The 13,062-nt window shown below is 40.0% G+C and overlaps 1 protein-coding gene across 1 annotated transcript in view; it reads right to left on the reverse strand.

Annotated features, from left to right (window-relative positions):
- The window catches only part of LOC126187496 (uncharacterized), a 166,042-nt gene that overhangs the window by 68,785 nt on the left and 84,195 nt on the right, over positions 1 to 13,062 (reverse strand). Inside the window, exons 6-7 of the mRNA XM_049928609.1 lie at positions 9,148 to 9,284; positions 3,207 to 3,427 (exon numbers count right to left, since the gene is read on the reverse strand). Of these exons, the coding sequence (XP_049784566.1) occupies positions 3,207 to 3,427; positions 9,148 to 9,284 (358 nt within the window). The remainder of the gene's footprint in view (positions 1 to 3,206; positions 3,428 to 9,147; positions 9,285 to 13,062) is intronic.

A 13,062-nucleotide genomic window follows, 5' to 3' on the forward strand; every position in this document is an offset into this window, starting at 1 on the left:
GACATAGGGGCGAACAGAAATAACCTCATAACCCGCTTTGATGCGCGACGGTAGCTGAACACTATCAAAGGTCAAGAAAAGTGTCCGGGTCAGTACAAAGTCATTGTCGACCTTTTTCATGACCCTATGGACAGCCGTCACAACCTGCTCAGTGAGGAAAGACTGAATCTACTCGTCAGTCAATCCATCGAGTGATGTAGTAGATACCACACCACGGGACGAATTCAGGGTGCGGTGAGCCTCCACCCGGACAGGGAACGTGTACAGGAGTGTGGCCCGAAGGAGTTTTTGTGCCTGAAAGGCGCTCTCAGTTTCCAACAACAAGGTACTGTTACGCATCCTGGTACAGGTCCAGCTATGGCATCTACGCCTTTCTGAATAACAAAAGGGTTGACTGATGAAAAATCCTTGCCGTTCTCAGATTTAGAAACTACGAGGAACTTTGGGACAGGTGGTAGTACTTTTTTCACTGGTGGCTGGTCAAGTTTCTGCTTTTGGGCAGAAGAGAGAAGAAGAAGAGAAATCCATTGCGGATGAATCCCCCATGATTGCCAGCGTCTCTGATGGCGCACTCTTTTCTTGTGGGGACCCTCTCAGAGGGCGCTCCTGCCTTAGGTGAATGTCTACATCTCAGGTCACACCTCCCGAGAAATGGACGGAGGGACCAATCGGCATGGTCGGAAGGTGTCAGCTCGGGCAATCACCCCTCCCTGGGCCTGGCCTTTACCAGGGGGTACGCACGGGCCCTACTTGTCTACCCAGGGTGGGGAATTATGCTTTACCCCGTCACCGGTTATGTGTGTGAATGCGTGGGTTGGCCTTCAGGCACGCACAGGCAGGAAAAAGATAACAAAAAAAAAAAGGGAAAGAAGGAGAGAAAGGACATACTGTCTCAAATGCTGAGGTGGAGACCATAGGGTGGACAAGAAGTCAAGGAGAAGGAGGCAATGTAAAAAGTAAGGAAGACAGTGAGAGAGGGAGAAGGACAAAGAAAGGAAAAAAACAAAAGAAGGAAGAAACCAGAATAAGCGAAAAACCGAAATAACCACAAATGTAAGTCGTTGAACTGTCCGTCCCCGGACGCAGGCGCAAACTACCCCCTTGAGGGGGAGGGGCTCCTTTTAGTCGCCTCTTATGACAGGCAGCAATACCTCGGGCCTATTCTTACCCCGGACCCGCAGGGGGGCTGGAGTAGGTGGTGGTGGTGGTGGTGGTGGTGGTAGGAGGATGTATGAGACAGATCTTGCATCTAGGTCTACTACAGGCATATGAGCCATGAGGCAAGGGATTGGGAGCAGGAGTTGTGTAGGGACAGACAAGGATATTGTGTTGGTTCGATGGATGGTGGAAGACCACTGTGGGACAAAAAAATGGTTCAAATGGCTCTGAGCATTATGGGACTTAACAGTTGAGGTCATCAGTCCCCTAGAACTTAGAACTACTTAAACCTAACTAACCTAAGGACATCACACACATCCATGCCCGAGGCAGGATTCGAACCTGCGACTGTAGCGGTCGCGCGGTTACAGACTGAAGCGCCTAGAACCGCTCGGCCACTCCAGCTGGCACACTGTGGGACAGCCAGGAGGATAGTGGATAGGACATTCCTCACTTAGGGACACAATGAAAGGTAGTAAAATCCCTGGCAGACAATGTGATTCAGTTGCACCAGTCCAGAGTGGTACTGAGTCACGAGGGGAATGTTCCTCTGTAGCCATATGGTGGGACTTTGGGATGTGTGACTGGAGACATAAGGCATGGGAGAACTGTTTCTGTACAAGGATAGGAGGGTAACTGCGGTCTGTGAAGGCATACAACTACAGATGCAATGTTCACGGGTGTAATAATGAGCAGTCCCTCTCAAAACATACCAAGGGTCTCACTGAGGCCTTCACAGACTGTAATTTGCCTCCTACCCTTGTACAGAAATAGTTCTGTGCTCATCTCTCCAGTCACGCACCACTTCCAAAAGTTCCACTGTCCAGTCACACAGGAGCATTCCCTTGTAATTCAGTACCATCCAGGACAGGAGCAACTGAATCATATTCTCTGGCAGGATTGTGACTACCTCTCTTCTTGTGCTGAAATAAGGAATGTCCTACCCACCATCCTCCTCGACCTCCCAAAGGGATATTCCACTGCCCGTAGAACCAACACGATATCCTTGTCCATTCCTACACAACACCTGCTTCCAATCATTTGTCTCATGACTCATGTCCCTGTAATAAACCTAGAAGCAAGACCTGTCCCATATATCCTCCTACCACCACCACCTACACCAGTCATGACCTGTTACATTGAATGGCATAGTGAACTGTGAAATCAGATATGTGATCTATAAGCTAAGTTGCAACCACTGTGCTGCATTCTACATGGAAATGACAACAACAGCCTGTCTGTCTGCATAAATCGCCACCGACAAACTGTGGTCAAGAAACAGCTGGACCACCCAGTTGTTGGGCATGCTGGCAACACGACATTTTTCATTTCAATGACTGCTTCACAGGCTATGCCATCTGTATTCTTCCCACCAACACCAGGCTTCTGAACTGCGCAGGTGGGAACTCTCACTACAATATATCCTTTGTTCCCGTAACCCTCCTAGCCTCAACCTTTTACCCCCCCCCCCCCCCCCCCCCCAATCCCCTATGCTGTTCCAGTTCCAACACTACACAACCCCCTATACCACCAAGCAGCCACAGTCTTTTCAGTTCGCTTCTTTTCCATAGCCCCTCTCCCCCTGCCCTCCGTCTAACTTTCCAACTGCACTTAACTGCCTCACCCTCTCCCCACTTTGTCCTTATATGTTCCCACAAATAGCACTTTACCATCTCCAACCCACATACTACTTTCCCTCCAACTCCCCATCCCAGCTACCCCTTCACCACCCAGATAGCGCCTTCCATCAAACACAGTGTGTGTGAACTGCATTTGTGTGTGTGTGTGTGTGTGTGTGTGTGTGTGTGTGTGTGTGTGTGTCTACGCACGCACAAATGTGTGTTGTCTTTTTTGGAAGAAGGCCTTCTGGCTGAAAGCTTACGTGTTTAGTACTTGTTTTGTTGTGTCTGTCTGCAACTCAAAACCTCTGCTGTATAGTGAGTAGCAATCTTTCCTTTTCATAATAATGTCATTATACCATCCTGGGTTTTCCATTGTTTAAACTATGAAACAAAGTACATAAGTGTTTAAAGAAATACTAAACTTACTGGTTAGGTGAAGTTTTCAGCTGCCTGTGTAGGAAGTTATTGGAGTACATCAGAACTCTCTGGCACGCACGTTCACATAAACGTAGCTCAGTTTTCAGATGATGTCTATTCTTCAACACAAAACTTTCATATGCCTTGCTTCGTCGATTACAGAGTCCACGCCTTGTGTTTGATGGTTTTGCAACATCACTGTTAGCAGTAGACTCATTGCTGTTGCTTTCCTGCAATCCAAAACTATGTGGGTTTTTTCTAATAAGGAATAACAACTACTTATAAGAATTTTCTTTTAGTTATCAAAATTATATTTGTACAATAACAGTGTGAACAGGAAAGAATGCTGCTCACCACAAAGAGGAGGCAACGAGTGGCAGACAGCCATATTTAAAAGTAGGAGGGGACCAGAGCACCTGGAGACGACAGTGACTGTGTGTGTGTGTGTGTGTGTTTCTTCTCTTGATAAAGGATTTTGTCTGGAAGCTGAACCATATCCTACTTTTAAATGTGGCTGTCTGCCATGCAGCTTCTACTCTATGGAGTGAGTAGCAATTTATTCAATTCACAATGTCATTTTAATTTCATTCCCATTGTTAGTATTTGTCCAGTTTAGTTTATGTATTTGAAAGACATATAAAAGGGAAATATTTATAAAGTAAATTCTAAGACAGGCACTTGTTGTGATGAAAGGAAGGAAGGCTAACATTCAATGTTCCATCTACAATGAGGTAGTTCAAAATGCTTTGGTGTGATGAATTCCAGCATAAAACTGAAGCATGCTATGTGAACAATTTGCATTTCATAACTGCAGTTTTGTTTTATTTTGAAAAATTACTGAACATGGTTACTCTTTTTCAGAGCAGGTGAGTGTTTTGGATACTGGCTGAAGGTGCCTAAAGCAAACCTGGACAGCCGCTTTTCACTTATTGATTGAATGATACAAGTTTATTTGCAACACCAAATTGCATTCATGTGGGTGTGATTAACTTAGCACTGGATACAAGTTTGGGAGGAATGATGAATCAAAACCCCTACTGCCCATTCAGATTTAAGCATTTCATGGATCCATAAAATGTTTCAGGTAAATACCAGGATAAATCTTTTGAGAAGGTTACAGCAAATTTTCTTCCCATTCTTGTCCAATCAGAATGCAGATCCTCTTCCAATGACTTTGTCTTTGATGGCATGTTAAATGCTAATCTTGCTTCCTTCGGAATAAAATTTGTACCTCATGAAAGTACACAAGGTATATTCATAAATTAACCTCTTAAAAATAAACACATGCTTATAGTTTCATGGCACTTGTGTGGTTGGAAAAGGAGATTCTGAAGGTCATATTGTATCAGTCAGTTCTCTGTTCTGTTCATCAGTGTGTAAGCAGCAAGTGAATGAAATGGAAGCAATATTGGACTCCCACCAGTTGTGACATACATTCTGACATTTGCTTCTTGCAAACAAGAGAAGTTAATGCCATCAAGGTTCATCACAGACTGTGTACTTTGTATGGGGATTGATTATGAATGACGGTGTTGCGAGGGAATTGTGCAGAAAATTCAAAGCTACTCTCACAGTTGAGCATTGTGAAAGTGGTTAAGGAAGACATTTAGTTGTAACATGGTGTTGTGCAACATGTTGATGAAATCGTGCATACAAGATATCGGTTCACAATTTCCAAGCTCCCTGAAGAGGAGCCTCAGATTTCATGGAGAACAGTCTTTAACCATCTGTAATAGTGTCACAGAGAGGTTAGATTATCATAACTTTTGTTCATGCACAGTGGGTACCATAATGTCTAAAACTGAAAGAATGGTTCAGTTTTGACATTCCTTTAATGCCACAATGAAGAGGGGTAGTTATGTCCAAATAGAACTGTGACTGGGGATGAGGCATGGATGGAGTGTGAGAACACTGATGTTAATTAAGAGTCCAAACAGTGGAAGCACACTCATTCTCCCAATAAGCCCAAAAAATTCAAGCAAATGCTGTCAAACCACAAATCAAGAATCACAGTTTTTTGGGGTAGCAAAAGCATTCTGACAACAGATTTCATGAGAGTAACGTGTGAGAATACTGTGACATCTCATGTTTGTCATAAGACACTTATGAAACTCCAAAGGTCAATCCAAAACAGATGGTGTGGGATGATCACAGAGAAGTCATTCTCCTTCGCAAACAACATACTGTGCATCAAACAAAGGAAAAACTCAGACTTTTTCATCTCTTCACCAAGATGACGACCTGGCTGGCTACTCAGTATTTCACAACTGATGATGAGCTCAAAGATGCTGTCAACTGGCTAAAGCATTAGTCAGCACCATTCTTTCATGAAAGGATACAGAAGCTGGTGTCACAGTATAACAAATGTTTGGATTTGGGTGACAACCGTGAATAAGTAATGTCAATATGTTAATACAGATTGTATATAAAAAGTTGTATCTATTTTTTTCTTTTTTAACAGTCAATCATGTTAATTTAAGAGTAGTCCTCATATAAATAATTATGATTACAGAACTGTACACAATCTCTGTCTCCACAAATTCTGTACTGAGTGGAGTCCCCATATACTACAATCGCAACTTTTAAACACTGTGACATGAAATCACGGAGGGCCTGGGTGAATTCCTGAAAAATCTCCCCATCTACTTTGTATGCAAGATCACAAGGCATCAGCAGCAGGTTATGGAGAACCATGCCAAACACTTCAATCACAAACATCTGACAATGACTTGACATGTAAACGTGCATGTCAGGATAGTGCGGTGGCACCCATTATTCTTCGAAGAAATTTTACACATTCCTTATCACATGTGGTAGAGGAACATGATCCTTCAAAGTAGGGACACATGTACAGGGACAGTTCTCTGGGCTGTTAAAACTCTCTGTGCAATGGTTAGTACTCAGATTGTCATCAGTAAGTCAAGAGTTAAAGTAACATGTTGTATCCAATTGCGTCTGTAACTGACTTTATGCTCTGCTACACCACTGAGCAGTGTAGGTTGCCAGACCGTGATCAACACTGTAGCATCTACATGTATGCAGGCACCACTGTTTGACACACTGAAGTAGAACTTGTCTGAAATAGCAAATTTTAGGATAGGGCATTTCAATGATTTCATTGACAATAGCAGCTGATACAAAGGAATGCACAGCACTAAACCAGCACAGATCAGATGGAGTCAGTGTCCAGAGAGAGGAGCTGTATTGTCTACTGTGGGCATGAAGCAGACTAGACAGTGGCCATTTTGCACAGTGGTCACATTGTATGATCCAGTAATCATTTTTCATGGTGCAGGGGCTCTTCCACACACTGCTGATTCCAAATGTCACAATATATATCCATCAAATTGCAATTTGTCGCTCTTGTAAGTATTTGTTTATTCCATTAATAAGTTTTCAAGCCTTTTCAGGCTCACCTTCAGATGGTGCACAAGGATGTTACATGTTTATTTACATAGTGTGATGCTGTGTTCTGGCTGCATGATAAGAGTGTATTTTAAAATACTTTAATATATCACCAAGAGTAATATTTATATGGCAAGCTGTACTGAAAAATGAATTCTTTTACTTACTGTGACAGTATGGACTGCTGGCAGCTTCCATTGTGATTGCCAAGGTTCATTCACTATTTTCTATGAATACTGTCACAATAAAAGAGCCAGCATCCAGAATGTACTGTATAACTGGTGCATGCCACAAAGATATCCACTCAAAGACATGACACACTTTGCTCACAGACAATTATCAAAGTAGACACTGGTAACAGCAGACTCTGCAACTACATGATTTGGAAGTCATTTTCTGGATAGGTGAACATGGATATTTCCAGTTGTGCATTACAGGGAGAAGACACAAACACAATGAACCTTACAATCAGGGTCACAGATGTCCAATTCGCCTTTGGTCTGAGGTATTTGCTCAAGTTCTACTGTTAGTGATGTGGACTGCTGCTGCTGCTGCTGATTAAGGGTTACTGAACATCTTCAGCTCCAGGATGGAATCTGTGTACCCCATATAAAATGTCCGGACCAGATACAAATGCATAAGCTGTAGACAAAGCCAAGTTTGTTGTGAATGGAGCACTCAACAGACACCAAGAATGATAGCCAGCAAATCAAGGTCCAAAGCAAGACCAGTGTCAGTACAGAAGCCAGGTATAATTGAAAACAGCAAATACAGTTTGCTATATGAGACTGAGCTGCAGCAGCTTGCTTAGCCTGTGGCTGTAAGTGGCTCAGCCAACGTGACTCATGTTCCATGCCTCTGGTGGCACTCCTCACTTATGAGCTGCAACACCTCTGAACCGCTGTCAACTTACTCTGCTGACAGGGATATTAAATCATCAGTCTGCATCTACAGTTAATCCTACTTGAAAATGTGAGGATGTACTAAATTTTTGTGTACCTTCTATCTGAGGCAGGACATGAGTACCTGCCTGATATTTATGTAGTGGGTTGTGGGGAACTGCCCAAAAGCCACATGCAAGCTGGCCAACACATCAGACCTCGTCGTTATTTCATTAGGTGGATTAGATACGGATCAGACTCGCCTCCCTGATAGTTATACGGGGAGTGAGGCCCCAAGAAGGGAGTCTCTCGCTAGCTCTGAATGTGGACAGTCGTGTTACGAGTGGGAGTCACAATAATGTGTAAAATGAAGGAATATTGAATTCCTCGTGTTTGATACGTGTCGTGGCTAACGTAGTATCCACATGGCATGTTTCAGTATTCAACCACTGAGCATTTTGGCGAGCAATTTCTTTTTTTTAAATCCACAAGAAGGACCGAATGTAATAACTCAAATTAGTGATGAAATTAATGACTGTGAAAACGTTGTTTGATTCCGGTCGGGTTTGGACAGATTTCTGGCTGCTGTGCATATGAATTGAGTGTATCAGTGGTGAACAAAAAGAAAATAGCCAATAGTTTAAATGTGAACTGAATAGTACTGTTTCTTTGGCTGGACAAAATAAACATTTTTGTGTGGAAATTTCGGACATTATTTTCCAGAAGCCAATCCATTTTCTTACCGCTTGATAAATTTTTTAATGCCAGTTTTTCTACAGAACTTTATTTCATTGCCAGAGTTGTGCAGCCTCAGTAATTGTAGATATTAGCTGGTGTTTTTTATCAACACTGCTTTGACATCATCTTGTAAGTACCTACGTTGCCGAGTGAAGGGCCATTGAGCAGACGCCGTTCTGAGGTAGGTGAATTTCTAATATGCAGCCAGCACAGCAGAGTAAAACCCCACCACGCTGCACACTGACATCCATCCACACTATGAACTGCAAAACATAACTCATTACAAAAAAGTTCCTATCAGCAAAAAAGCAGCAATCCAGTTTTGATATTATCAAGTAAATTCACGTCTTAGCCACCAATGCACCATTAATAACAAGCCTGCAGACATTATCTCCCTGCAGTAGTGTTTTCTGAACAGCAGCAGCTGAAATAACTCCTGTTGCCCCACTGTTTATTTGGAAAGTGAACAGTTTAATTGCTGCGTGTGAGACGTCTTTCTCTTGCTCTTGCAGGTGACTTTCTTTTCAGACAACAATGGCACAGGGATATAACATATTACATAAAACTTATTCATAAAACCATTACAAACTGTGCTCCCATTTTGAAAGCAATTTATTTACCCTTTTTGAAACTCATATAAATTGTTTCCTTTACCTTTGAAATCAAGAGGCATGGACAGCATTTCAGTTCCTTTGCATATCTATTCCTCATCCACACTTTACATCATGTCTGTCATATTTAGGAGATGGTCATAATAATATGGCATAAAAGTGTAGATGTAATATCCCACCCGATTTATTTGTAAACCCCAACTTCAGAAAATTTAGGATTTTTCTCACAAACACAACATGCATACAATACATAGTTGTAATGCCAAGTCAGACGACTGTTCAAGGTCTCCTTTATATTTCTTAATAAATACTTACTTCAAATCCATTTACAGCTTTTTCTTTCAGTGTATCACTACTCTCCTCCACAATAGTACACTTCTGTTTGACAAGCAGTTTGGCATCTTTTATTAGATTTATTAAATGCAGTGAGCGGGAACGTACTTCTTCTGGACCTTGTGGAAGAGGTTACAAATTAATTACTAGTAATATTTGGAGGAAGTACTTGTATGTGGATTGGGGGCTCAAAAAATGAACTAACCACCATCCAAAACAATAATCTCATGCAACACCACAAATTGTTTAATATTTAATATTCCACTGATAAATAATGAAAGGCTTAAAGGCAACCATTTACAGTATACAACAGGCAATGATCAATTGATAGGCACATAAATTGAGAATGTTGTTATGGTTTCAGACAAGTTCCTCATCTGAAATAATTCTCTCTCTCTCTCTCTCTCTCTCTCTCTCTCTCTCTCTTTCTCTCTCACACACACACACACACACACACACACACTTGACTGAGAAAAGAAGAGTGTAAATGTAGAGTCAGTGAAGTTGGGGGCAGAGGGACAAGGGTGGAGTTGGGTGTAGGACAGGAACTAAAGGAGACTGACACCTGCAGGATTGTAGGATTGAAGAAGGGCTTGTAATCCAATCTGCACATTTCAGGGGAGCAGGTATTCAGGAGAAGGATCCAGATGGGAATGCAGAATGTAGTTTATTTGTATCATTAAGTACAGTTACAAATCAAAGATTCTTGTACTGGAGATACATCAAAATTACTTTTAAAAATGAAATTATAAGCCGGCCGCGGTGGTCTAGCGGTTCTGGCGCTGCAGTCCGGAACCGCGGGACTGCTACGGTCGCAGGTTCGAATCCTGCCTCGGGCATGGGTGTGTGTGATGTCCTTAGGTTAGTTAGGTTTAAGTAGTTCTAAGTTCTAGGGGACTTATGACCTAAGATGTTGAGTCCCATAGTGCTCAGAGCCATTTTTTTTTTTTTTTTTGAAATTATAATAATTAACATATTGAAGCAGGCATTTCTGAATTTTTAGACATGGACAATTTAACAGGAACATATATAACACTTACAGACATTTTGCAGCTTGCAATACAGTTTATGCAATATATTAACAATTTATTATACAATACATTATCTTAATTGTTTCTTTTCTTTAAAAATTACCAAACTGCCCTGCATGAGTTCTTCAATTGAATAACAACATTTTTCCACTAGTGTATTAAATAACAATTTTTTTAGTGGGTCAAACTGCGCATTTAACAGATTTGTGTTGTTTACTTTAGTGTAAATTTTTAATCCAATGTGCAATGGTGTTTGAGCATAAAGTTTTAAATTATGAGAGGGAAGTTTGAAACTGTGTCTGTGATAAGTAATGCAACTTTGGTTGAAATGAAAATTGTCAGGTGAGTTTTGATTTTTATATATGAAAATAAAAACTTCGTAAAAGTACAGAGAAGGAATGGTTAGCATTTTTAATTTTTCAAATAATGAACACATGATGTTCTTTTTCGAACTAAACATGTTTCTTATGATTCTCTTTTGAAGTGTAAGTAATTTCAGGCTGTTCGTAGAGTTTCCCCAGAGAATTATTCTGTATCGAATTATAGTTTCAAAGTAGCTGTGGTAGATTATCTTCCTGGTGTCCATAAGGGTAGAACCAGATAAGACATTCATCACATAAGCTACGCTGTTTAGCTTGTTTGCTAAGAAGTCTACATGTGTCTTCGATTTAAATTTCTGTCAAGGTTTAGACCTAGAAATTTTACATAACTTGCTTCAGTCATTTCCTGATCGCTGTGCACTATTTTTATGGGAGATGCTGATAATGTTTTAGCACTGAACTGCACTAATTGTGTTTTTGTGCCATTGAGTTTTAAACCATTTTGCTGAAACCATAATTCTAAGTTTCCCATTTATATTTTCCACAGTATCATGAATCTGAACATTTTCAATTAAAACCAGGGTGCCATCTGCGAATAAAACAGAATGAACATCAATGTTTAAAGGTAAATAATTTATGTACAGAAGAAAAATATAAGGCTCTAAACTTGAGCGCTGCAGGGCCCCTTTCCCAGTCCGAGAATGATTTTTTTCCATTTGGATTTAGAATAACTGTCTGTTTTCTTTCAGACCAATAAGATTTGAACCACTATAATGCCCTGTCCATGATCCCATATCTCTCTAACTTGTGTAGAAGTAGTAAGTAATTGACCAAGTCAAAAGCTATGGTCAAATCATAAAAAATACCAGTGACCTTTTTACCCTTGTCTAAAGCAGAGCTTATCTTTTCAGTGAATTCCCTGATGGCATTTATTGTATTTTACCTTTTGAAATCCAAATTGATTTTTAACTATAATATCATTTTTTATAAGAAAGTTTTCAAGATGTTTTGCAACAATCCTTAGCAAAAACTGGCAGCAGGGAAATAGGGTGGTAATTTCCCAAGTCATCTGGTGAGTCTTTCTTAACAATGGTCTTATTTCAGCATATTTTAACACATCCGGGAAATGTCCTTCCCCAAATGACTGATTAATATTTTTAGCTAATGGATGAGAAATGATGTTATAAACAGCCTTGATTACAACGGTTTGAATTTCATCCCGCCGAGCTGATTTTTTTAAAGACACTATAGCATCTTCTACATCTTTTGGGATAATTCTTTTGAATGTTTTAAGGCTTGCATTTTGTTTCATATTTACAAAGTTGGCATCTACCTTGTCCTGGTAGGCTATGATATCTACTTTTGATTTCACCAAATTTATGAAAAAATCATTGAAACAGTTTGACATTTGAAAAGGGTCTACAATTATATCATTTTTAATTCACATTTGGACATTTTATTGGCAATTGTTCTTTACTCCCAATTCAGATTCGACGACAACCCAAATTGCCTTTGATTTATTTTCATGTTTGCTAATATAAATGTTGTTAGCCAATTTTTTTGCTGCCTGTATAACTTTTTGAATGTGTTCTTATATCTCTTTACATACTGCACAAAGTCAGCATTTTTGTTACGTTTTAACTCATTGTGAAACTGGCACTAGAAACTTTAATTCCTGATGTAATCCAATTTATTTTACTGGCCACTCTTAGTCACCAGGCTTGAGGTGGGAAAAGTTTCATTGAAAACCTCTAGGAAACAGTTTAGGAATTCTCTTCGCTAAAGCTCCTTTTAAAACATTGCATTCAGCAGCATGCTCTGCCACTGGTTAGTAAACTCTGCTGTTGTCCATGAAAAAAAATTAAGAATGTTTACATATACTGATCATGTTACAGCGCTTAAGAGGTCCAAAAGCTGAATATTACATAGCACTTGTATTGTGTGACATTAATAACAATATTTACACCAACTGGATCTACGGTACTATGTAACTAGGTAATGGATTAGACATAGTTTGTCACAAAAGATTTTGTCAGGTTCCTTACAAAGCAGTACTTTCATTGTCACTAGAGCTTTCATATTTACTCGTAAATTATTGTAAATTTATGTTTCTGAATAGTGGACACCTTTTGGGGACAAAGGAAATGCCAGTAAGCCTTAATGTTTCTTGTTCTTATTCCTACAACTGAATTTGTGAACTGAGTTGTTAGTTACTGAAAGGAATGTATTATTTGAAATAAATTTATTTATGATTAAAAATACTACTCTGTAGGATGGTCTTAACTCTAAATAATTCACTTTACATGATTTTGGATTCAGAAAATATTGGCTTGGTTTGTAGAGTTACCTTAACCCATCATACCATTTGAAATTATGGAAAGAAAGCAAGCAAAATATGCCAGATTTTTATTTATTTATTTATTTTTATGTCACCAATGTTTCACAGCAAGCACACTGCAAATTATTATGTGTGTTAAGCGTTTCAATAATTCTGTGGAATGCCTTTCTCCACTGAAGTCACCACAAAATTTAATGATTTTGTCCTC

This window comes from Schistocerca cancellata, chromosome 5, assembly GCF_023864275.1.
Source record: "Schistocerca cancellata isolate TAMUIC-IGC-003103 chromosome 5, iqSchCanc2.1, whole genome shotgun sequence".
In the NCBI taxonomy this organism is placed as follows: Eukaryota; Metazoa; Arthropoda; class Insecta; order Orthoptera; family Acrididae; genus Schistocerca; species Schistocerca cancellata.